A 24,554-nucleotide genomic window follows, 5' to 3' on the forward strand; every position below is an offset into this window, starting at 1 on the left:
AAAGTCTGTATCACAGTGTATGATGATGCAGTCGTGACAGACTTACAGAGTAGGGTCTGTGTATCTACACTCACATCTGAGTGAGTGGAAATTACTTGTTTACTGCTTCCAGCATGGGTCAATGTCCTTACCTGGATTTAGAAATCAATATATCATTGAAGGGCACATTTGAGACTTATTGTCTTATTGGCCTCTGACCAAGACACTGGTAAGTTTCCAAAATATGACCACTGGCTGTGGTATTTGCTTTTAAGGAAATTTAAAAGGGAAGTCCACTGATTTGACTTAAGGGCATAGTTTTGTCCTCTATGTTAGTGTGACACAGTGTGAAAAAAGTTGCAACACGTCTTCTGTGGCTCCGGAGGTGAAAATCTGAGAAAGAAAACCCCCGATGATGTCATAGATAAGTTTGTCTCAGTTTGGAAAATCATAATTTAGGACTAAAAGTCAAGCCTCTACAGCGCATGTTCAGACTTTTCTTTCCCCAAACGTTATAGAAGTACAGGTCTCAAACATTGCTGTATTCTTTTAATAGTAAGTATCCAATAATGCTGTTGTTTATGGTCAGTTGGTAGTTACCAGACTAACAATTTGCAGTTTTAAAATCAGTCTTCCCAGGTGATCAATAACACTGTAGAATTAAAACCTCAAACTTGCCCTTAATGACATTGCTAGTGTTTTTTCAGAACAGTGTCACAGCTGAATCCCAATCATCTGTTCTTCCCCTCAAATGTAATGTTTTACACACTTAATGGAATTATAACATACGATTTACAAATGTAAAGAACAACTCAGCACAAACATGAAAGTCAAAGTTGTGAATCAAAAACTAAATTTTGAATATTTTGCTCAAGTTTTTTTTAGTCTTGAAGCAGAAGAGTGGAACAGAGTCAGGCTCCCCCTGGCCCCCCCGTGGGATGGACACACTCGTTCTACTGAAAGAACAATATCCAGGTCCACTAGGATTTAGCCTTTAGTCCACAGACACCCTGGATTCAGCTGTAATTCCCTCCTGACACTGTTCTGCCACTTGGTCTCTTTTTTCTAATCATGAAAACAACTAATATTTTTTAAAGGGGTTTAGCCTGCTGTCGTGCCTTGCATATCGACTTCTTCAACACTGAAGGTGTTTCATGGTTTGTATCATAACATACTGTAGTGTTAAATGTACTGTAGTAGCAGTGCAGTGTCAGTATTGATTTTATTTATTTGCCTCTCCCAGCGGACAAGAGAATGTTATAACTAGAATGATTGTTGCAAATCTAAAACTGTATGTGCATTATAGTGGCTGTTTTTATTGTCTGTGACATGTATGGATTTGTTTGTATTTATTGCCAGTCTACTGTTGTGTGTTTGGTATCAGTGATAGTAAGAAGCCTCACAAGAACTCTGTCCTCAAAGAAGGTTTTTGGTGTTCGTCAATGCTTCAGTTTAGTCAACGGTTATGTAACCGAAAGTAGACGAGATAGTGGATATGCTCTGAGCTGCTGGGCCCTGTCAGCCTCAACTGTGGTTACATAAAATAGAAATAGTCCAGAATGTAGTAGCTACAGTATGCTTTATTCTGTATCATATATGGAATTTAAATCAGAGGTAAAAGGAACAAGTTTAAAAAGCAGGTTGGTAAAATGAGCTCTGGAATATATAAAGATCCCTGTGGGATTAAAATTAGTGATATGGATTCTCAGACCTTCAACCACACAGCAGCTCGTCCTTGTTTAGTTTGTTCATTTAGTTTTCCGACATCTGCATCATCAGCTCACTGCAGTGTCATGTGTAGGAGGATTAAGTGACTGTCTTGCTCCACCACTGCTGTCCTTCATGTTTTTACGCACACTCACGGAGAAGGAATGAATGTGTGTGTGTCTGTGTGACCTCAGCTCATCATAACTTAATTCTAGCTTCATATACTGTAGAACAACGTGGAAGGAACGAGCAACATCAATAAAGTTTTTCTCTATTTCAAATTCTCTAATCACGTCTGCCGTTATGTTGTTGCACCCTCTCAGATCACCCTTGCCACCTGCGATTACACCATAGATGCAAATTAATTCATCCTCTGAGAGTCTTTAGAAAGCAAAGGCCACTCTAGTGAATCTCAGAGGGAACGAAAAATGGGCAGAAATTGCAGCTTTACCAGCCTGTTAGGTTTGACCTTGGTCCGCTGACTCTGCCTTCATGTGGGATTTTTATTAATTTCCTCTCTCTCTGCAGGGCTGTTGAATTGAAAGCTGCAGCCTCTCGGCCCTACAGGTGGGACCTCCCGTAGGTGCTACTATTTTAATTATCTCCTCCCGCGGCTGTCTCCATAGCAGCCTTCTGCCACTGAGGCTTTCAGGCTTTTGTGTGTTATTGTAGAGAGCTGTCTAGACCTGCTCTCTGTGAACACAGCCCTGAGATAACTCGTGATTTGGTGCCATATAAATGAAATTGATTTGATTTGACTTGTGACCTGTTGTACAACCTCCTCACTCTCCTTGAAAATCAACAGAAATGTTGAGCTGTCCTTTTTTAACACCAGCTGAAAAGGTTTTTCGATCCCTGCTTATGAGATTATAACACACACAGTTTCCGTCTATCACATTGCCGGTTCACTTTGGTGCAAAGCTAATAGTTTGGAGTGTCTGATGCAACAGTGCACTACAGTGGGGGTGTTGATATTATGGAAATAAGAGCTGTAGGCTTTACTAAAGGATTGAAGGGCAGTGTAGGATTATGTCACCTGCTCTGTGCAGTGAGGGGAAGCTTCACAGGGAAAAAAATCAAAAGACTCAACTTTTGGGCAACACAGTGCATTTCATGAACATCAATAGACTTATTTGATTTTGTGCTGGGTTGGAATATTTGCGGCTTGGAGAAGGGATTCTCATACAGTAGATTTAGATTGATATCAGAACGTTATCAACCTTCTCATCGATCTGCGAGAAAGCTAAAATGTGTATTTCATAACATGCTTGAGCTCAAATCTGCATATTGTTCCTGCAGGTTTGTGCTGCCTTATATCATCCCTGAGTCTGTGGCACGGGGATAATAGAAGGTGGAGAGCTGACAGTCAAAAGCCTCTCTGTCTCATTAGCGTTAAAGGATGTAGGTTAGGTGGAGGCGATGGGCCGGCCATGCGACCCTGACTGACAGCACCTCACACAGGCAGGTTGGCAGTCCCCACTGAGCCCCCCCCCCAGATCCCCACCCTGTCATGGTTCTGGATGTAACAACCACGCCTCAACAGCTGCAATGATCAAGGGAGTGTTCTCTCCCTCCCTCCTCCACCACCATCCTCCCTCCTTCATCCCCACGCTGAGGAGACGGAGGGCCGGGCTGACAAGGTGAACATGTGCCCTGTCTGCCATGTTGATATTTTGGTTTAGGGCGCATCATCTACTAAATGAACTCAGTATAACCAAATAAATAAATACAGAAATTGCTTTTCTGACTTAGCAGAAATATTCCTTCAAAAAATAACTAATCCTAAAACGTTGACATCAATTAGATTTGCATGTCACTTAAGTACATAAGTTCAATGTAAAGTGATATGATTATATAAAGTTCAACTTGTACATAAACATATACATTAAACACATGTTTTATGTTCTATTGCTTAAAAATTTATATTATAATCACACTGACATATTGTTGTTAGGTAACAAATGTAAAGGCTAGCATAGGTAGCCACACATGAAGCTAATTTTAATCAGCTAAATGGGTCAGGTAACTTGTCTCACCTCTCAGCTTTAAAATCATTTCAATATTTTTTCCTTTTTGACCTTGACAGATCTAACATTTTATTTGCATCCTACATAATACTACTTTATACTAATATGAATATTTTTAGATCATCTACATCATATTTTTTTTTTGTGTTTCAGTTGTGAAAACTAGAAAAAATGTGCCATGAATTTTTCAAAAGGTCAAACGACAACATTATTAAACTCCAAAGCTGTCAACGTGGTACCTAGTCGCGTGGAGTATCACGTTTTGTTTTAAAATGCATAACTCCTCAGCACTGCCCTTTTGTTAATTGAAAAAGCTTTTGTTCTTTGCCTTCACATTGTTCACCGGCGCGGCCAGACAACGTGCTAATATGAACGTACATTTTGTAATGGTGTCTTGCTCAAACAATGAAGGCCTTTAATCTCTGCATCTTTGGTGGAAAAGGTCTCCTGGTTGTAGTAGTAGTCAACCCTGAATACATCAATGCAGGGAGGGGAAATAATCTACCCTCAACCCTTTAATGTTGGTGCATGCTTGAGGGCGGCGGGGGGGGGGAAACACAACCGAATTAAATGACTGGTCGGCGTGTATCTGTCGCTAACCGACCTGCCAGCCTGCGTTTCAGTCTTCAGCCGGCAAGACTTACACCTGAATTGGAGACGATAGCCAGAAGTTAGCGAGAGAGTCACAGAAAAGTCGGTTTATCGCAGTTGTTATTCAGTGCATGTTCACATGTTTTGAGGGCGTAGCTTTTGACGAGAGTAACGAAAGTAAAGGGTGGGACGTCGGTTGCATACTTCCAAATTCTCGCCCTGCTCTTGCAACCTTTTCCACGATTACCAACCCTTGCTTGAATCAAACGTTCGGAAAAACAAATAGGACAGATTTGTCTGTCTAATAATGCTATTTGGAGTGGAGCTTTAAAAATTATAAACACCATATTAATTACCATTCGCTGTCTCACCAGCACAAACACACCTCGGTCCTCCTTGCTTCGGAACCAACTACCACCTCTCTTCTCACTAATGTGTTGCCTTATACAGTCCATGGGTGACACATCCCAGTACAGCTGCAATCCCAAAACAACTGAAGTATGAAAATACTAAAAAACTAAATTTCATATATTTCTTTAATGACTTGATAAATTTCCTGTTTTAAGCTCTAATTTGACCTATGACCTGACTGCAGCTACAAGACAAATGAATCTCATTCTGCTTTTTAATGTATCACATAAATAATTCCCCACTAGATAATGTAATCATCTGCCTGGGTGCCTGAGTTCAAGAGTCATAAGGTCAGATGGTGCACCCTGAGTCCGGTGCAGCTCCCAGCAATAACTGTCGGCGCTGATGAAGTCCCTCATCAATAAATCGGTCATTACTCCCGCCATATATCACAATGGGCTGCAAGAGGAACCGGAACTACATCTGTCAAGGCTGCTCTACATAAACAGAGCCCCCTGCAGCATTGACAGTCCTGTCACTGTACTGTGGACGCTCTGTTTTACATATTTCTGTGGCACACATTGGAGATGCATGCGTCTAGCGCTGTCTCCCCTGATGAATTGACTTCCTGTTTGGCCCACCACGCACATACCTTGGCTCTGGTTCCAGACAAAACCTGTCACATTAACAAAAACGCGTGCACGTCGCCGCCGTTTACATCTCACCGGCAGAGACAGAGTGGCTTTTATTTGTCAACTTGATAGTAAAAGATGCTTGTCACCGCCAGCACAGAAACACAAACCTTTCAGCAAGAACAGTCCCTGTCAGAAAGAGAGCCGGACCAAAAATAGCAGCATGAGCAACAGGGGCATTGTGTAATGCGTTCTCTTGTGTTGTACCGTGCACACACCAGAGCCCTCCAATCAATACACCTCCCTCACATGCTGCTGAGAGAGTGCACAGGGCGGTTGGTCTTATTTCCACTTCAGACCACATGTGACTGAAGTGGTTTCAGTGAGAGCTGCGGTGGGTGAAGCTGTGGCGGACTGGGAGATAAATGGCGCTCTGGGACAGTCGCCTCTGATCACAGTGGACAGTTCACTCATGCAATTAAAAAGGCCCCCCCCCCCATCAGAATTGGATTGAACGCCCATGATCACAAGACTGACCATAAACCGCCTGCTCCTTTTGCTGAGCGTGCACCGATGTGATTTTTGCTGAATCTATTCCTTCGTATCAAATGTGGGGTTTGCACCAATTTCAACATCACCCTCCATTCTGGCTCTGCTTAGATCAGATTCCATTAACATATACCGGGTAATACAAAACCATAGAAGTGAGTCGTTTTCTAAGGATGTTTATTTGTACCTTGTGATATAGTTATATCTATCATACATGTATCTTTAATAAAAATGTATCTAATTCAACTAAAAGCTCATCAAGGCCCCAAAAAAGATCTACGTCTGTCCTTTATATGTACACAACCAAATCCACAGTACATTTACATGGTTGTATGCACATACCTGAGCATAACTCAACAATGCAGTTTTTTCTTCTACTCCGAATCCAGGTTCGATCCATGAAAAAAAAAGGGCAAGAGTACAGCCTATAGATGTAAAATTGCTATTAGTGATTTTTAAACCAGCCCATGAATGGCAGTGATGTTAAGAGCTGCATGTTTGCATGTTCATGTCCTACAAAAAAAATAGAAACAACCTCTGGAGCCTTGGTCCCATTCATTTTAACAAAAATATCTAGAGCAGTCTTGTCCACACGTACAGGCAGGTTAGTGGCCTCAGAAGCTGGAGACTCACACTGATTTTTAAGGCATACAAATGGCCCAAAAAGAAAAAAAACGCATAGTTAGTATTGAAGGGGGGGCAGTGTTTACAGAAGAAGGGATGTCTCCTCTTTTCTCAGGAATTAGAGCAAGAGATGAGTCCACGTGAGCAGTTCAGCATCCGCAAGAGGACCTGCAAAAATGAAAGAAGACCTGCGTGTTATCCGACCTGCGGCACTGAGTCTGAAGAGCACTCCTCCATGGGTCAGTGTGCGCGCGAGGGGTGATGATGGCGACGGTGGGCACCAGGGCCGGATCACTCTCCTCTCATGCTCGTCCGGGGGACGGTGGCCTGCTCCGGGTCAGTCGCTCCATCACCCCCAGTGCGCGCCACCCTCTCCTCCTCCTCCTCCTCTCTCTCCCCATCGCCCTCTGCCTCCCGGGGCTGGGGCTTGCTTTGCGTCTGTTTGCCAGAAGCGACCGACCTCTCCGTGGATGCTGCGTAGAGTCCTCCCGCCTCCTGCCGCTGCGAGTGCGCCATCTCTGCCCCGGGCGACACGGCCACGCTCTCGGCCATGTCGTCCCACTGGAACCCGGCCGAGGTGGTGCCCTGCCGGGTGGTGTGGTTCAGAGACAGCCCGGTCTGCGTGGAGTTCCACTCCGACATGGGGACCGTCGTGGACAAGTTCGTGGAGATGTTGGCGCTGGGGGTGACCCCCTCCGGCACCCCCGGCCTGCCCGCGGAGGAGGACCCACTGGTGGGTTTCCAGATGAGGCTGTAGTAAATAGCCAGGATGATGGCTGCTAAGGACACGGACAACACATAGGCAAACACGGTGGCTAGTCTCACCCACTTCTTGTTCGTCTTAGCAGCCATCTTAGCCTTCTTGTCCCCCGTGTAGGTGGCAGGTTTGCCCCTCTCCACATTGGGCATGAAGTCCCGCTCTCTCATGTTGCCCCGGTTCTTCCCTCGATGCTCCACCGCCCCCTCCGTCTTGAAGGCTTCTTGTTATCCACAGTCCAGGAGAAGATGGGAGGCTGAGGGATGCTGGTGCACCTCGCACCGCGGGAGCGCTGAGTACAGACCGATGGATTTCGAGTGATTCACTGGATGTCAAAAAAAGCGCTGCGCCTCACACTCGACAGTGCACCATCGCGTTTCATAATGGACATCAGGCACATGCACGGGGCTGAGTGCGCGTCTCAGCATCCAGCAGCGGCGGGACGATAGTCTCCCTCCCCCCCAGGTGGCTGCTACAGGCCCACGGCGGATCCGCAGTGTGTGGACATTGATGTCGTTTATTGAAAACGATTAAGTGAGCGCCACAGCCAGCGGTGCACAGCTGTCCGTCTCATCCAGGGAACGAAGTGGCTGGCTCAGCTAAAAATACTGGAGAGGGGGCGGGCGGTGGTTCTTAAAGAAGCAGCAGCTGTGTGTGCAGCAGCCACACACTAACACACACGCACACAGACACACACACACACACACACACACACACACACACACACACACACACACACACACACACACACACACATGTAGAGCAGCAGGATGCTTTAGCTGGGATGAGGTGAAGCTGGAAAGTGTTAACCTGTCAGTATGGAAAGCTGTAAACACACTATGTGCCATAGGCCATTCAAAAAACATACATTTATGACGTTGATCGGGATTTATGGATAAACAGATTGACAGTGCGCATGACAGTTACATGTTTTGGTTCTGGATCATTCCGGACCTCTGGTTACCTGTTGGCACCGTGCGTCATTTCAGCACAATGGACAGCGCCTGGGTTTCTCACTGCGCATGTGCTGTGGGAAGGTGGGGATATGAAACAGGTGAAGCAGAAGTACATGTGACCAGTGATGAACACAACTCACAGCTATAAGTAAAACATATATTTGTTTATGCATAAATTTGCATTTGTCCTTCATAAAGATGCTATTGTACTGGTTACACACGCATAATTACATTCAGTACATATTGCATATATGTATTAATCATTAATTATAAGTAAACACTGTTAATGTTTCCACTTTCCAAAATCCTCGATAAAATGTTGTGGTGTCCCCACGAAGATTGAAAGATATTCTGATGCCAAAATTCTAACACTTAGTAATCCTCCATATCTAAAAGAGGATTATTAAGTGGTTTGCAAAATCATTGCTTATTGATAATGGGTATTTATCATTTATTTACCACGGTTTGTATCCTTTCAATAGGCTACTCTAGTGCATTATGTCAAACCTATACATAATTTCTGCCTACCCACCTACTTACCTGCCTACCTGCCCATCTTACTGCACATGTCTCCATGTTCCAGAGGAAACAAACACACTGCACAAACACATTGGGGGAGATGGGAGGAAGACAGTGATATGGCGTGATTTGTTTGTATTTTATCTCTAAATGACAGTGTATTAATATTATAAACACGAGTGTGTTAAATGAATGTAGCCTGTGGTTGTTCACCAGATGTCTGTCCTCTGGTCCCTGCCCGGCTGAAGGTTTGCATTCGATAGGACATGGTCTGAGTATTTGTTTGAATGTTATCCAAATGACTGGGAGTGCTGTGTTGAAAGGGCCAGTCGGGATCCTGACCACAGTAATAAATAACACTGTGTTATGACCACAGACAGATGGCTGTGGCATTATTTGATAAAAACATTAAGCTGATGACTCCTCTAATTCCAGGAGATTTGCTGTAATTGTAAATTATAATGTGTATGTATCATTTATTTACACTAAACAAGGAAACAAATGGGGTGAATGAACACACCAGCTAGTGATTTATAAAAATCACTTATTAATGGGTAAGTTCACCCCAACTACAAGAAAAAACCTCTTCTCACTTACATCTAGTCGTCTCTAGTATTTGCCAGTTTGAGTCTGAAATGTTTGCTTCTAGTCCAACACAGTGGATGTGAACAGAATTATTAGTCCACCAATAATATTTTATATTTACAATGTAATATTTAAAATTATATTATTGTGGTCCTAACCCAGTTTACAGTGTCAGAACTTCTTGTGACGTCAGGAATTAGTTCCAATTATGTTTGTGGTGATGTCTGGATTTATTGGGAAAAAAAGCTGCTTTAAAAAATTTGGTGCTTACAGAAAAATGTCTGTAGGCACCAAAAACAAATATAACTGTCATCTCCACATTAAGTCAAAGCTGTTACGTGGCTACATGTGGGATGAGGTAAAGAATATTTTATTTTCGTAAACTGGGTGAATTAGCCATTTAATATCAGCATTTTTTTCTCTCATTCTCTCATCATCCCAATCCATAGCCCTGACTCTGCAGGCGTCACACCCACCTCGAGTCAAGTTGCTTATTTGTTTGTTCAGCAAAATTTGCAAGGCATATTTCTCTGGTGTGTCCTGGGTACAGTCAGAGTCTCATGCACTTAAAACCTCCAAAGAGTCAGGCGCTTGATGTCACCATGGTGGACATCTACACGGTGAATATTTTTCAGTAATAACAATTACCTGGAAGAAAGAGCTACACCGGGGGGACAAGATGAACAAGAAAAGGTTTTTTCTGGATCCTCCAGAGGTCAAAGATTACCTGGTCAAAGGAGAGAGGTTTACCAAGTGGTCAGAGGTGAGTGGATACAATAAACTAGAGCTGGAGAATATCACAATTAATAACTGTATGAATCTAATCTGTAAACTCGCAGAAGTTTTGTTTAATACCAATATTGTAACCGTTGTCTGATTGAACTTTAGTCACAGATGTTTCCTTGTTTAACTGTTCTGGAAAATATCCAGAGAAGATCCTATTTAACATTAGCATATCACCATCAAGCAGATCTTTTTCAGACGTTTAAACTCAATAAATGTCCAATTCCCTCGTCTCCATCAAGGACTCCACAAAGACCGTCCCTGTCACCATGAAGATGGATCCTAAAGGTTTTTACGTCTACTGGATCAACCAAAGCAAGGTAATCAATATGCAGATCCTGGAAAAATAAATAAAGAAAAAATGCCCTCGCACAGTGGTTGATATTGAAATAAAACAGTTTTTTGGTCTGTGCGTCAGACGAGCCCTAACGGACAGATTAAAACATACATCAAACAGAGGTGGTCATGTTTCAGCGACTCACACCCACGGTGTGTGTAATTTGATGTGTCAGAGTTGGGAGATAGCCGGGAGCTGTGCTGCACCTTCTGGTCCCAGCAGCTTGTGGAGGTTATTGATTGGTTTGTGTTGTGGGCTCACCATCCTGCTGCTCTGTGCTGCGGAACCGTGATGCACTCGTTGGAGAGAGAACTGTTTGTCTTTACCGCTCTCTTTCTCTCTTATTGATACACCTCTCCATTTATGTTTGACACTGTCTTTTCTCATTTTCAATATTGTTGTTTTGCTACATGTGATGATATGTATTTCACTTCTGTGTGTCATGGGAGAGGGATCCCTCAGGTGTGACTCTCCCTGAAGTTTCGTTGTTTTTGCCCCTGTTAAAATGTATTTTTGTACCTTTTCCTAACTCTAGTTGAAGGTTATGGACAGAGGAGGTTGCACCTTGTACAGATTTTTACAGGCCTCTGAGGAAAATTGTGCTTTCATCTGGGGAGTTATTTCTTTGTCGTTTGCATGGTCTCACTATGTTTGCATGGATTTTCTTCAGCTACTCCAACTTCCTCCCTGAGTCCAAAGACTTGCAGATTTGCATGAGGTTGATTGAGGACTCTAAATCGTGAATGGTTGTTTGTCTCAGTATGTTGTCATTACGATTGACTGGCCACTATTCAAGGTGAAGCCTGCCTCTCGCACAATGCCAGCAGAGATTGGCTACAGTTCTCCTTACGACCCTCAAAATATTTTGGGGTATAGATAATGGAGGGATGGATCATAATATATATATTTCCACTTAACATGTGATATTCTTTTGTGTTTTTACATTTATTTATTATTAAATTATAAGCATCCTTGACAAAGAAGGTATTTAACTGTAAAATAACAGCAATGTACTGCATTTGTGCCACATACTCTAAATGTTATTTTATGTGTTTTGATTGTTGCGGTATTCTAACTTATTTTGGCAGTAAAAACCCTGTTGTTGACTTTAAATGTGTATAACACCACAGCTGCTGGGTCAGGACGTTCTAGTCGAATATTCTTCACACAAGCAAAGTAAATCCCATAGTTTCTGCACTTGGCCAGAGGATGACTCATATCTCAATCCAAATCTGGACGAGCACCTTCATGTTGTATTAGAGATGATTCTCTGCTTCTTGTTTCTAGGAAACAACGTTCCTGGATGTCGCTGCCATCAGAGATACCCGGACAGGAAAATATGCAAAACTTCCCAAAGTGAGTACAGTAGAATGATGTGTGTGCACTCTGATTTGACAATTATATCCAGCCCATATGTTGGTTGTGTAAGAATCTCTGCTGGCATGCAAATACGGTGCCAGGCCTTTTAGTTTGCCCATTATTATGAGAGGCATATTTGCATTGCAAAAAACATGGCAATGGACACATGACCCCAGGCTACTCCCCCACTGCAGAAACACACACAGACACAAACACAGAAACACACAGACACACGCACACGCACACACACACACACACACACACACACACACACACACACACACACACACACACACACACACACACACACACACACACACACACACACACACACCACACACTCTGAGTCATGATCTGAGATTTCTGTGAGCGAGCTTGTTTGTGTTTTGGTTTTGTCAGTCGAAAGTTGAAAGTCCTCAGCGGCCTCCGCAGAGAGCAAAGTTCAAAGAGCACGACATCATCCCAGTGAGGGGGGGGGGGGGGAGCTGGAAACATGTTCTACTCTCAGGGCTCCTGGGGAGATTTTGGTTCCAGTCATGACGTCATCTCTGCACTTTGAATAGAACAGAACAGAACAGAACAGAATAAAAAAGAACAGAATAGAGGGCATTTTAAAATCAAAGCAATCACAAAATATCATAAACAGGAGAGCAGAGTTCAGGGGTAAAATATTAAGGGGATACGGTTTTGCTTAGGTTAGTGTAGATAGTGTTTTAGACAGGATTTTTAAGTAAACCATTAATGAAATAATTGATTATAGAAAAAATATAAAACAGCTCATTGAAAAGTGTATCTAAATTTCATTTTGCTGCAAGCCACTTATCTAAATTGCCAATAATTCTCTTTGATTCAAAGGAACACAAAAATACACAAAACATAAAAAATATACTACTCCCACTAGAACTGCTACTATTAATACTACTACTTCTACTTCTAGTACTACTACTACTAATAATAATAATACTAATGATAATACTAACCACTGTTGACTTTTAACAGCACCCTAAGGTTCGGAACGTGTTCAACCTGGACTTTCCGGACAGCAACCATCTTGCCAAAACTCTGACCATCGTCTCAGGTCCTGACACGGTGAATCTGAACTATTATAACTTCTTCGCTTCGAAGGAGAAGGTGACACAGGTAATAAAGCTCCATATTCACTGAGTCTGTGTGTTACTGGCACCGTGTTCTTTCTTTTGCTGTTCTCAATCATCCCTCATTCTGTCACTGATCCTCTCTGATTGTTGAAGCCACAGCCCCAGGCCATTTGCCAGTAAACAATGAGCCTTTGCATGCCCCCCCCCCCTAACACACACAAACCATCCACACCTGCGTCCTCTCTCTCTTCCCTTTAGTCTTTATTAGACTTTATGACTCCAATATCCGGATTTAATCGGCTGTAATGAAATCACAGTTGTGTTTTGTACAAACGCAACATGCACTACTCTCATTTCCTGAGGTACCATTATGTTAATGCCCTCTAGTGGTGAATTTGTGTGTAATTTAAGAGCCTTTCTAATTATTATTCGGCATATCAGACACAATTAATGTCGGGACTCAAGTGTAATTTTGCTGTTTATTTTTCTGATGGAATGCACAATCAGAACTGGGCTAATGACATTCTTGCAATTGCCTACAACCCTGCGAGAAACAACGCCTGCAGACAGGTCTTCATGGAGAAAATGTGAGTGCACATCATGAGGCCCGTCACTTCAGATTGGAGCTGCTGAGGGAACACAATAACATTTCACTCCATGTAATTTGATCGTGTTTAACACAGTTTAGAATTATCGCACAGAAACAGTGACCCGTCTGTGTTTTCAATCCTAGATACATCCGCATTACTCTTCAGACCAACAAGGACGGCAAGATCCCAGTGAAGAAGTAGGTTAGAGTGCAGCCATGTGAGGATGTAGGATGTCACACAGTCGTGCGTTTATACAGTGAATTCCCATGATACCTGCTCAATGTTTCGCCGTGTGTGTGTTTCTCAGTATTTACAAGATGTTCCCTGCGGATAAGAAGAGGGTGGAAAGTGCCTTAGCATCAGCACATCTCCCCAAAGGAAAGGTTAGAAGCTACATTCTGCTTCCTGGCAAATATCTTATTGTATTTTAACACTCTAGCTGCATGATTATTTCCAGATGGGACCAAAGGTTTGTGAGTTTATCCCAAAAGTAAATAATTTTCGATCCTTTCTGTCACAGTTGTATGATGTGGGTATCACCTGTTCACATTTCAGCATGACACCATGAAGCCTGATGTGTTCACTGAAGTTGCCTTCAAGGCCTTCATGACGTATCTCTGCCCTCGGCCGGAGATTTACGAGATCTTCAATTCTTAGTGAGTCTACCTCTTTTATTTAGACAATTATCTTCAGGGTAATCACACATATCACTGTATATCCTGAATATTTCCCAGATTCACATCCACTGAATCTGAAATATCACCTCCTACAAGGAAGTCTTTTAGTATGGTATTTATAATTGGTATTTAGTACAGGCCCGGATCCTGGAATTTTTTTTTCACTTTCAGAAAGAGAAAGAGATTTTCAAAATCTTTGTTGATTTCTCAAAGAATAATTCATAGATCTTAATTTAAAAAAAATCGGACAGGTTAAGTTGACCCATATTTGTTGAGCAAGTGAGATTTGTTGCAGATCCAAATTAAAATCTGAATCTAGTGAATTTTAATAGTTTCATAAGACTGTTGGACCTTGGTGGACGTATGCACTGTACTGAGTATCCTTCTAGTTCTTGTAACAATTTATTTCCTTAAAAAAAACGTTTCCACACACACAGACATACACAGACACACACACACTCATCATCATCATCATCATCATCATCAACATCACCTGTTATCTGACATCTAAATACACTATTCCAAAAGGGGGAGGTTATTTATTTTATCGAATGGCTCTGAAGACATAAACATGCTTCTTTACATTTTCTGATTTGGAAGCACAAAGTCAGAGACGTCTGCTGCTAAGGACATTGTGGACGGCCTCATGCTTGGCCAATCTGATTCTCCTACTCAAGCATTAGCTAACTGACAGTCAACATGAGCAAAAGTTCTGATGTCATATCCCCCCCCCCAGCTCTACAAAACCCACCATGACGAAGGAGAATTTCAGCAAGTTCCTCAACGAGAAACACAGAGACTCTCGGCTCAATGAGGAGCTCTTCCCACGCCTGCGCCCGGACCAGGTCAAGGCTTTGATCGACAAATACGAGCCCTGTTTGAGTAACACTAACCGAGGTGAGATTAGTGGATGATAGGTTTGTTACATGGACGGCTGGTAATTCATGCAGCTTTGTGATTGCATGTTTGGTTTACCTGCTTCTTTTTCTTTCCACCTGAAGGTCTGATTTCACCAGATGGTTTTCTGTTTTTTCTGATGGGGCCGGAGACATCGGTTGTCATGCAGGACAGGCTGGCTAAGTGTCAGGACATGACTCAACCCATACCTCACTACTTCATCAAGTCGTCCCACAACACATACCTGACAGGTCACATGCAGCTGTGTTATTATAGCTCTGAAAATGTAACTTCACGTACAACGTACCAATTAGCTTGGGAAAGGTACGTTTTCTCGTTTGTCTAGCAATGATGACTCCTGTAGCACACTTACCCTTTTGAAACGTAAGCATTTTTTAAAAATTTGGTAGTTTGTTATCAAATGAGATATTAAGTATGACAATATACATATAAGTTAGTTTTCTGGTTAAAAAACACAGTTAAGTGTGGAGTATCCCTTTAAATCCTTGTACCTTAATTCCTATGAGGTGCCCCTAATCAATCTGTATATTTCTAGGCTGACATGCATAATGTTTGGATACATGTTTGGAGACTCTCTCTCTGTCTGTTGCCCTGCAGCCGGTCAGTTCTCTGGTGTGTCCTCCCCGGAGATGTACCGACAGTGTCTGCTGTCCGGCTGCCGCTGTCTGGAGCTCGACTGCTGGAAGGGCAAACCTCCGGATGAAGAGCCAATCATCACCCACGGCTTCACCATGACGACTGAGATCCTCTTCAAGGCATGTTAACGAAAACATTACTCAGATAAGAAGCAAGTTGTACAAGAACATTTTTTACAGTAGTTTTTGCGTAAATATATTATAGAAAACAATCCAGAAAATGAAGACCCCTCCCTGCTTCATGCTTCTCGCGGGTTGAGTGAATATAATCAAGGGCCTTTTCCAGGAAATGACCAACCTCTAATTTGTGTTGTTCAGCACTTTTCTCAACAACATTACAAAGTGCTTTACATAATACATTTGAATCAGCCGATGCAGACCAATAACATAAAAGAAAATATTAAAAACAAACAACATCCATTAAACAAGTTACAGGCTTTAAAAAAGGTTTCCTATTGAACTATGTTTTAAGTGATGATTAAAAAACAGGTCAGCCAAGGAAATCCAGAGCCTTGATTTACTATAAAGTTTCTTAGATTATGTTTTGGAGCATAGACGGCTCCGTAACATAACTGGGGGCCAGATTGTGCTCAGCTTTTAAAACCCAGAACTGTAGAATCAATCCTAGATGTTGCTGGCAGTCAATGAAAGGAGAGACATGGGGCCAAACCCTTAATCCACATTTCAATAGTCATAAGCCTATAAATTCTCTGACAACCTTTGATTCATGTCTGTGTGCACACTAAAAGGGCAAAGGAAGAAAAAGTGACACAGTTATACAAAAACACACAACATGCTGTGCGGGGTGCAGCCCCCACCCCCCCACCATGCGCTCCGTCATCCTCCTGCACTGAACACTTCCATTTAAGGGCAGCCGCAGATCCGCAGTCTCAGGGGCCCTGACACAACACCTCAGTTCAGCTTGATGTCAGACGATGGATGGGATTGGTTCGGAGCTGACCTCAGTAGTTCTGCAGTTCACCAGCACTTCTCTCATCATGTTTTGAGAGAACGGCTGTGATGGGCTCCGTCTGTCATGCTCGTCTGTGATTTGAATGATTTTAATCTAATCTATGCCCATGTTTTTCTGCTTGCTTGTGCTGTCCTGCTAGTTGCATCTTTTCAGTCACCAACTAGTCAAATGCATAAACAAAACACATTGTTCATGTGTGTAACAGGATGTGATTGAGGCCATTGCTGAGAGCGCCTTCAAGACTTCGCAGTACCCCATCATCCTGTCGTTTGAGAATCACGTCGACTCGTAAGAGCTTTCCCCAAGAACTCATGCCATTAACACAATGTAATGATGCTCTGAAGCCATTACCCCAAATGGAGTATTGATGGGAAATACTGAAAGATGTAGCTGAACCTTTTCCAATAGTAAGAGGTGTGGCTGTGTTTTATTACAGGGTGAAACAGCAGGAGAAGATGGCCAACTACTGCAAAACCATATTTGGTGATGCCCTGCTGACAGAGCCGCTGGACAAATACCCTGTGAGTACACTGCTGCAACACAGTGCACTGTCAAAGCAATAATAAGTTAGTACTCTGTGTGATATGTTAAACAGAACACTTTGTCTGATAAATCTGATAAGGCAATATCATGTTAGACTGTGCGATTCAGCTGAGCGCTGCAGACTAACCGCATTAGCATGAAGGAAACGAATGTGAAAGTCCGCGTTTCATGTTTGTCCTCTTTCTTATCTCTGCTAGACATGACCCTAATAGGCTGCCATACCCCTCCTCTTAGCTGTCGGTACACTGTGCACCTCATGCCACATCACGTCCACTCATCACACCCTGATTCGTCCGTTTTCTAAGCTTTCTCGACTCCTTTGTGTGTGTGAAATCCAGCTGAAGCCAGGTCAGCAGATCCCCAGTCCTTCTGAGCTCATGGGCAAAATCCTCATCAAGAACAAGAAAGGCAGCCATGAGAAACCAGTCCAGACTAAGAAAACCACCACAGCAGCCTCAGAACAGACCACGACCACAGCCGCAGCCGCCCAGGTCGAAAGCAACACTTCCGAGGATCCCGCTCCCAGCACTCAGGAGAACCCAGGAGAGAAAGGTGGCTGCACCGAGCCAAATCTGATTACACTCCTAAAATAGACCCTTATTGTATATTATAAGCATTTATTTATTTGTTATGCTTACATGTTGAAACAGAAGGGGACGCAGCTGTGGAGGACAACGAGGAGCAGGAGGAGATGGATGAACAGGATGAGGAGAAAATGAAGACATCAGACGAGGTGGAGGACGACAGCGGCGATGACACTTTTACTGAGTTACATCATCCGGCGTCGGGCGAAGAAACGGTTCAGTTAACTTCCTGTCAATCCCCCACAGGGCACAGCTGGGCAAGAAGTCACATCCTACGAGGCCATGTCATCCCTGGTCAACTACATCCAGCCCAACAAATTTGTCTCTTTTGACAGCGCCAGAAGTAAAAGCAAACCCAGACAAAAATACTTTTTCTTTTATACAACATATACTTAAAGCAATCATAGGTCAACAAATCAGAGTTGGTGCGAATTATGTCATTTTCCCTGCTGTTTTCTTCCCTCCCAGAGAAAAACAGGAGTTATGTCATCTCGTCTCTTGTGGAGACCAGAGGGGAGACAATGATTTCCAAGACTGGCATCGAATTCGTCGAGTATCCTTTAAGGCCGCTGAAAAATGAATGCAGCAAAACAAAAATTCAAAAATTGAAATCTGTGTTGAACATGGCTGAGTTTGATTTTTAATCGCCCTGACACCAAAACATTTTTAGCTTCAAGCTGTTGCAAGTAGATGTAGAATTGTGCTTCTTAAATCATCTTTCTCAGATACAATAAGAGGCAGATGAGCAGGATTTACCCCAAAGGAACAAGAATGGACTCATCTAACTACAGCCCCCAGCCTTTCTGGAACGTGGGCTGCCAGATGGTGGCGCTCAACTACCAGACGATGGGTAGAAAGCCAGTCCTCAGTGCAACTACCATAAATTAAAGGATGTCACCATTTAGGCTTCTTGTTTGAGTGTGACATGTTTAAAATATCATGAGCTTCTATTCTTTAAGAGCTGAGTTTCAGTTTTTCACCACAGCAGGTCAGTGTTGCACCTCTCTGAGCTGCACAGGCCTGTTCTGTGCTCTCTGCTCTGCTCCTCCCTGTGCTGCAGAGAGAGGGCATGACTGTTGCTGCTGTCTCTGTCTTTATTTCCAGACTTCCCCATGCAGCTGAACATGGCTCTGTTTGAGTTCAACGGCCGGACGGGCTACCTGCTGAAGCACGACGTTCTGCGACGCAGTGACAAGAAGTTTGACCCCTTCTGTGACAGGATTGACACGGTGGTGGCGAGCACACTCACCATAAAGGCAGGTTCACAGCCTTGGTTCAATTGCATCAATTTGAGCATCCTCACAGTGTGTTTGGCCTGAAAGGATCTGTGCAATCTGAATAGAAAAAAAAAGAATTCAAATAATGGCTTTGAAAACCCTGCATTATTACGATTATTACTACAGCACATTGTAGAGAAACGAATTAACTAACAATACAATATATGTAGAGCTTAGAGCTGTTTTTTATGCTCTTCTAAATTGAGCTATAAATTGCCCTCGATAGCCTTGGGAAGTCTATGTGTGTGTGTGTCTATGTGCAGCCGCTGGTTTTCTCTGTACTGTGAATGCAGTAATAACAATATGAGTGTCCTGCTGCGACTGATACAGAGTTCCTGGTATTCAGCAGACTCGGCATGAGTGAAAAACCTGAGCTCTATTTATATCCACAGTGTCCTGAACATGGATCCACACAACAGGACCCATCCGTACTTAACCTGTTTCATATATGTGTGTGTGTCATTACAACCTCGTTCCTCTTCACCAGATCTATTCGGGACAGTTTCTGTCTGACAAGAGCGTAAAGACGGGGGTGGAGGTGGAGGTGATCGGGCTGCCAGGGGACCCCAAAAAGAAGCATCGCACCAAGTGGTGCACCACGCCCAACGCCATCAACCCGGTGTGGAATGAGGAGCCTTTTGTTTTTGAGAAGGTGCAGGAAACGTGATAAACTAGAAGAGAAGATTGTGTAGAGCGCTTACCAAGATGTACACACTCATATCCATCCACCCATCGTCTATACCGCTTATCCCTTGAGGGTCACAGGGGGACATTGGGCAAGAGGCACACCCTGGACAGACCATCAATGTATCCCATACAGACAAACAATGAGATAAAGAACCATTAATTATGGGGAAAAACAGGGACATTATATTAAAAAAAATTGAAATAAAAGCCCTATTTCACGATGTTAAAGACAGTAAAGAAATATTTCCTGGATACAACCCCGATGCAGATCTGCACCAAAATTGAATGAGTTCTTTCCTGACCCATATCACATCCTTGCCACAAATTTCAGTGTAATTCATTTAAATAGTTTTTACATTATACTGTACACCGACACACACAAAAAAAGGGCTGAAAACATAACTTCCTTGGCAGGGGTAAACATGCACAGATTCATGTGAGGATGACTGTGTTTACGAGAGCGTGACCATTATAACCTGTTGTGTTTGTTTTTGTCATCATGGACAGATTCTGCTCCCAGAAATGGCTTCTCTGAGAATTGTCGTCCATGAGGAGAACGGCAAATTCTTAGGACACAGGATCATCCCAGTTGATTCCATCCTATCAGGTCAGTGAAAGTCAGAAAAATAGCATCTTACCATTTCATGCTTGATCTAATCTGCATAATCTAAAACTTTACTGAGTAATGTAAGGCCTAAAGAGAGCGTTTGTTGACTTGTTTCAGCCACTGGATCTGAGCAGAGCTGCAGCCTTGTCTTTAATTCACAGAGGTTTGTTTTGTGACCTGCAGGCTTCCATCACATCTGCCTGCACAGTGAGAGCAACATGCCGCTCACTCTCCCGGCTCTCTTTGTGTACATTGAGGTCAAGGACTACATCCCTGCTGCCTTTGCAGGTTCTTGGCTTTTCACTTTTTGCAATGGAAAAAAACAAAACCCTCTGCTGTAATTGAATTCCCGCTGCCGGCGTGACGGTCAGGGACAAGACTCTGATTAGATCTAGATTGGACGTGTGGGACTCATATAGCTCATATAGAAGCATATTGCTTTTTCAATTTGGTGAATGTTAAATAACAAATTACTTTCTACTATTTACACACCGGTGTATATTATTTTCCCTCAGATTTCACCGACGCCTTATTTAACCCAACAAAGGGCACAGACAAGACCAGCAAGATCCAGAAGGAGGTAATGAAAAGCTGCTACAGCAAATCTAACCTAACCATCACTCAGTGATACGTGATGATGATGCTGATGTTCCTGTTCTATTTGTGCCAACACAGTCGTCCGCTAACTTCATCTCTCCATATGAGTTACCTCTTGTGGTCAAAGCCGCCACAGACCAAGCAAAGGAAAGTGAATCCGCTGTCACAGGTAATTTTATAAACTCCCAAAGGAGGTCATGTTTGTTTGTTAGCAGCGAGAACTACACAACTGTTTACCTTGAAACTTAGTGGAAGGGTGAGACATGATCTTGGGAAGAACAGATTCAATTTTGATGCTGCTCCAGTTTGGGGGCAGATCCAGGATTCCCCCCACCCCCAGCCCCCCTCATTGATTCCTCAAAGAATAATCCATTAATATTGATGAAAATCTTTGTTTTATTTAGTGCAATTTCCCCAAAAACGATTTAGAGGATTTAAATGTGGTTTTATAACGAGACTGTTGGGCCTTGGCTGGAATATCATTCTAATAATGAGCTTGTTCAGTGAGCGGTTGCACCAGTAATAAAGTAGTACAGCCACATGTGGTGATTTATTCTGCGCTGCATGAAGTCCCACAGATACAGCAAACACCCTTTAGAATTATTCATATTTTAAAAGTTTCCTTAATCATTTATCAAGGGTTAATTCATAACTTCTAATTATTTTTAACTGATCAACAGTTCAGCATTAGTCTTTAACTTCCTGGGTCTGATGTGACAATTTAAGTCAGTTACACACTTCTAAAAAGAGATCGTAACCATTACATAGAACAAGAACAGGTGTTAGGGTGAGGAGTGGGAATTCTTCCTATTCTTAATCAGTCTAACATAAAACAAATTTAAAGCTGCTATTTTAAGGCAAAAATGTTCCAAGTGTTGCTTTAATATGACTCTTGTAATAGGTGTGAGTGCCAGGTCTGGAAGATTTAATTGATGGTTAAACTTTTTGCATCCACCCATAGAAAAGGCTGTGTCTGAGCCTGCACCTTCTGCTGACACCAATGACCAATCATCCCAGTCTCCTGCAGAGACAAGTCCAGACCAAGCTATAGTTAAAGAAGAGAACACAACAGATGCTTCACAGCCTGCAGTAGAGCCTCCTCAAACTCCTATTACTGCTGCTGAAGATTCAGCACCAGTATCGGAAACTCTTCCTGAAGCCGTCCCTGAGAGAGAAGTGGCTCCGGAGCCAGAGGCAGCTCCTGATACCAAAGAGGAACCAGTGAATGAGTCTGGCACAAACTCTGAGTCTGCTCCGGATGAGAAAGCTGCCCCAGAGGAGGCTCCAGGAAAAACTGCTGCTGTGGTCGTGCCCTGTCCAGAGAGTGCATCACCTGAGTCCTCAGGATCAGACGAATCCCCTCAGCTGCCGACAAGCAGCGAAGGTAATGCTGTCAAATTGAAACGTACTGGAAAAAAGGCTTTAAAGGCTTCAAATCTAACAAAAGGGTTTTGAATGAATGAAAGTTTTGAACTCTTGCATGATGTGATAACTATGTGATAACTCTAAAATCCAATCTATGCTAATATTATATTATTTTGTATTTTAATTTTCCTTCTTCAAAACTGCAGTACTCATTTGTACAGTGTTTTGGGCTGGAGGTCATCAGAAAAGGATCATGTGCGATGGTTTATGGGATGTGCAGTTCTTTCACTCCTTCAAAACCTATGTACACAGACTTGTACTTTTGCCTTTTTTCCATTTTCTAATATATGTTTTTGTTTCCAATCAAAAGTCTTTTCATAATGATTTTCTGAGAATTCAATGAAGAAAATAAATGAGAAATTCACTCCAGGAACCAGAGCCGTTCCAAAAGGGGCCGTCACTGTATCTCTGTATTGGTTTCTATTGAGTTTACAACACCCTCTTTAAAGAGATTTTCCCGCAAGTTGAAAAATCATGTGATTTTTGTCAGCATTGTCCCGCAGCTCTGATCAGAAACTTCGTAAGTGAAAATACAGAGACAGGATCCTGAAAGCAGAGGCATTTGCTCCTTTACCCTACTGTTTGCTCTCTGCTGAAGTACAGTCAAATCAACTTTATAAATATTCCAGGTTATTTGGGATTGATGCACCTTCATCTACTACAGTCATCCGTTTTCTCTAAACCCACAATATGGTTATGTCCTGAGAAATAAAAAGCAGAGCAGTTTCAATTTCAAATTTTTGTTTGAGAGTTTCACCATGAATGCATAACCTCTGTGAGTGTCCTCACAGCACCTCTTCTGTGTGCTCATCCTGCAGATCCCTCGACTGTGACTATTGAAGAACTGACACAGCACAAGAATTATCTGAGGGTCATCAAGCGTCAGGAGAGAGAGATGAAAGAATTGGAGAAGAAATATCAGAAAAAAGCCGAGGATCAGATTCAGAAATACTGCGACGCCTTCAAGGCTATAAAGAAGAAGGCCTCGCTGAAGAAAAAAGAGTGAGAGAAGATTTTCTTTTCCCTATTTGTTGACATTTTGAGAGTTTAAATATGGATGGATGAAAAATCTATGCCAAACAGGCTTGGTGTCGACTGAGGCCCCTCTGTCCAACTGTTTCCCCTGTAGCCATTCACCAAACCCTGTTCTGCTTACCGTAAAGTAGCGGTGAATTCTGCAGCATATTAATACTGACCCACTAATGAAGTTGTTGTTGTTTTGGTCAGTGTTATTAATGAGATTATAGTTAGAGGCACGGAGAATATTCCTCAGCTAATGTGTTTTTCTTGCTGAAGCCGAGTATTAGAGGGTGAAGAGAACAGCTAAATGAATATGGATGTTAGTCCTCCACGCCAAGCTTTCAGGGTAAAACATGTATTATTCAAGACATGAGTATTTCTGTGGAGGATTTCCAGTAACTACATGGTTGTAGCCTTATCTCTGTACTTGGAGGGTCGGTAGCAGTTACTCGATGAACTCTATGCCCTACTCTGTGCCCTGCTGTGATGTGTCCTCCAGGGAAGGAGGGAGCACCCCTGACCCCAGTGTGCAGACGGAGCGGGTGCAGGAGCAGAAGGAGAAAATGCAGGCGGAGCTGCAGGCTCTGTGGAGGGAGCAGGCCGATCAGCTCAAGAAGAAGAAAGAGCAGTTTGCTACAGAGGTTCGTCAAATAAAGATTTAGATTGAAGCTCCACTCAGAGATTGCATTCTGTTTAAAATCTGCAAATTACATTGCTTGATAAAAGTAACAAAATGTATAAAGTAAAGTAAGTTCATATTTAACAATCAAACAAATCATTTCATATAAATGAAGGTGGACAAACCAAATTCTGTTTATGAAGATGGATGACATGACAGCTCCCGAAACAGTGAAGCCCATTTCTCAATCGCCTCATGGTTGCTGTTTGCAGTCATAAGCCCCGCCTCCTCCATGTTAGTGGTTGGGACATGGGCCAAACTAAAAAGTCAAAGTAAACGTCAGATACATTTCCTCAGAGATATTTTCTGTAATTTTAGCAAGTTTCTGTCAGAGATTAAAACAGAGCTAACAGGAAATCAAGCATTACGTACATCGTACAACAACTTTAAAATGTGATGTCAACAGTTTGTTCTGCTCCTCCAATATAAACTAAAACAAAATCTATAATTGAATACCCATTTACCGTCAGTTATTTATAGTATTAAACA

General features: G+C 42.7%; 2 protein-coding genes across 2 annotated transcripts in view; one reads left to right on the forward strand and one right to left on the reverse strand.

Moving 5' to 3' along the window:
- Positions 1-6,751: 6,751 nt before the first annotated feature.
- Positions 6,752-7,387, reverse strand: LOC133015721 (uncharacterized). The gene has a single exon (XM_061082986.1). It carries the CDS (start codon positions 7,385-7,387, stop codon positions 6,752-6,754), a length of 636 nt encoding a protein of 211 aa, XP_060938969.1.
- Positions 7,388-9,956: 2,569 nt separating this feature from the next.
- plcb2 (phospholipase C, beta 2) overlaps positions 9,957-24,554 on the forward strand; it is a 19,775-nt gene continuing 5,177 nt past the window's right edge. The window contains exons 1-27 of the mRNA XM_061082988.1: positions 9,957-10,040; positions 10,303-10,380; positions 11,685-11,753; positions 12,756-12,896; positions 13,361-13,440; positions 13,587-13,640; positions 13,751-13,826; positions 13,999-14,099; positions 14,857-15,017; positions 15,122-15,268; positions 15,636-15,793; positions 16,852-16,934; positions 17,083-17,167; positions 17,528-17,741; positions 17,840-17,922; positions 18,020-18,116; positions 18,242-18,326; positions 18,499-18,623; positions 18,878-19,029; positions 19,538-19,702; positions 20,245-20,344; positions 20,528-20,632; positions 20,860-20,924; positions 21,020-21,110; positions 21,903-22,325; positions 23,185-23,368; positions 23,886-24,027. Coding sequence (XP_060938971.1) covers positions 9,957-10,040; positions 10,303-10,380; positions 11,685-11,753; positions 12,756-12,896; positions 13,361-13,440; positions 13,587-13,640; positions 13,751-13,826; positions 13,999-14,099; positions 14,857-15,017; positions 15,122-15,268; positions 15,636-15,793; positions 16,852-16,934; positions 17,083-17,167; positions 17,528-17,741; positions 17,840-17,922; positions 18,020-18,116; positions 18,242-18,326; positions 18,499-18,623; positions 18,878-19,029; positions 19,538-19,702; positions 20,245-20,344; positions 20,528-20,632; positions 20,860-20,924; positions 21,020-21,110; positions 21,903-22,325; positions 23,185-23,368; positions 23,886-24,027 — 3,348 coding nt within the window. The remainder of the gene's footprint in view (positions 10,041-10,302; positions 10,381-11,684; positions 11,754-12,755; positions 12,897-13,360; positions 13,441-13,586; positions 13,641-13,750; positions 13,827-13,998; positions 14,100-14,856; positions 15,018-15,121; positions 15,269-15,635; positions 15,794-16,851; positions 16,935-17,082; positions 17,168-17,527; positions 17,742-17,839; positions 17,923-18,019; positions 18,117-18,241; positions 18,327-18,498; positions 18,624-18,877; positions 19,030-19,537; positions 19,703-20,244; positions 20,345-20,527; positions 20,633-20,859; positions 20,925-21,019; positions 21,111-21,902; positions 22,326-23,184; positions 23,369-23,885; positions 24,028-24,554) is intronic.

Source organism: Limanda limanda, chromosome 12 (genome assembly GCF_963576545.1).
Source record: "Limanda limanda chromosome 12, fLimLim1.1, whole genome shotgun sequence".
Classification (NCBI taxonomy): Eukaryota; Metazoa; Chordata; class Actinopteri; order Pleuronectiformes; family Pleuronectidae; genus Limanda; species Limanda limanda.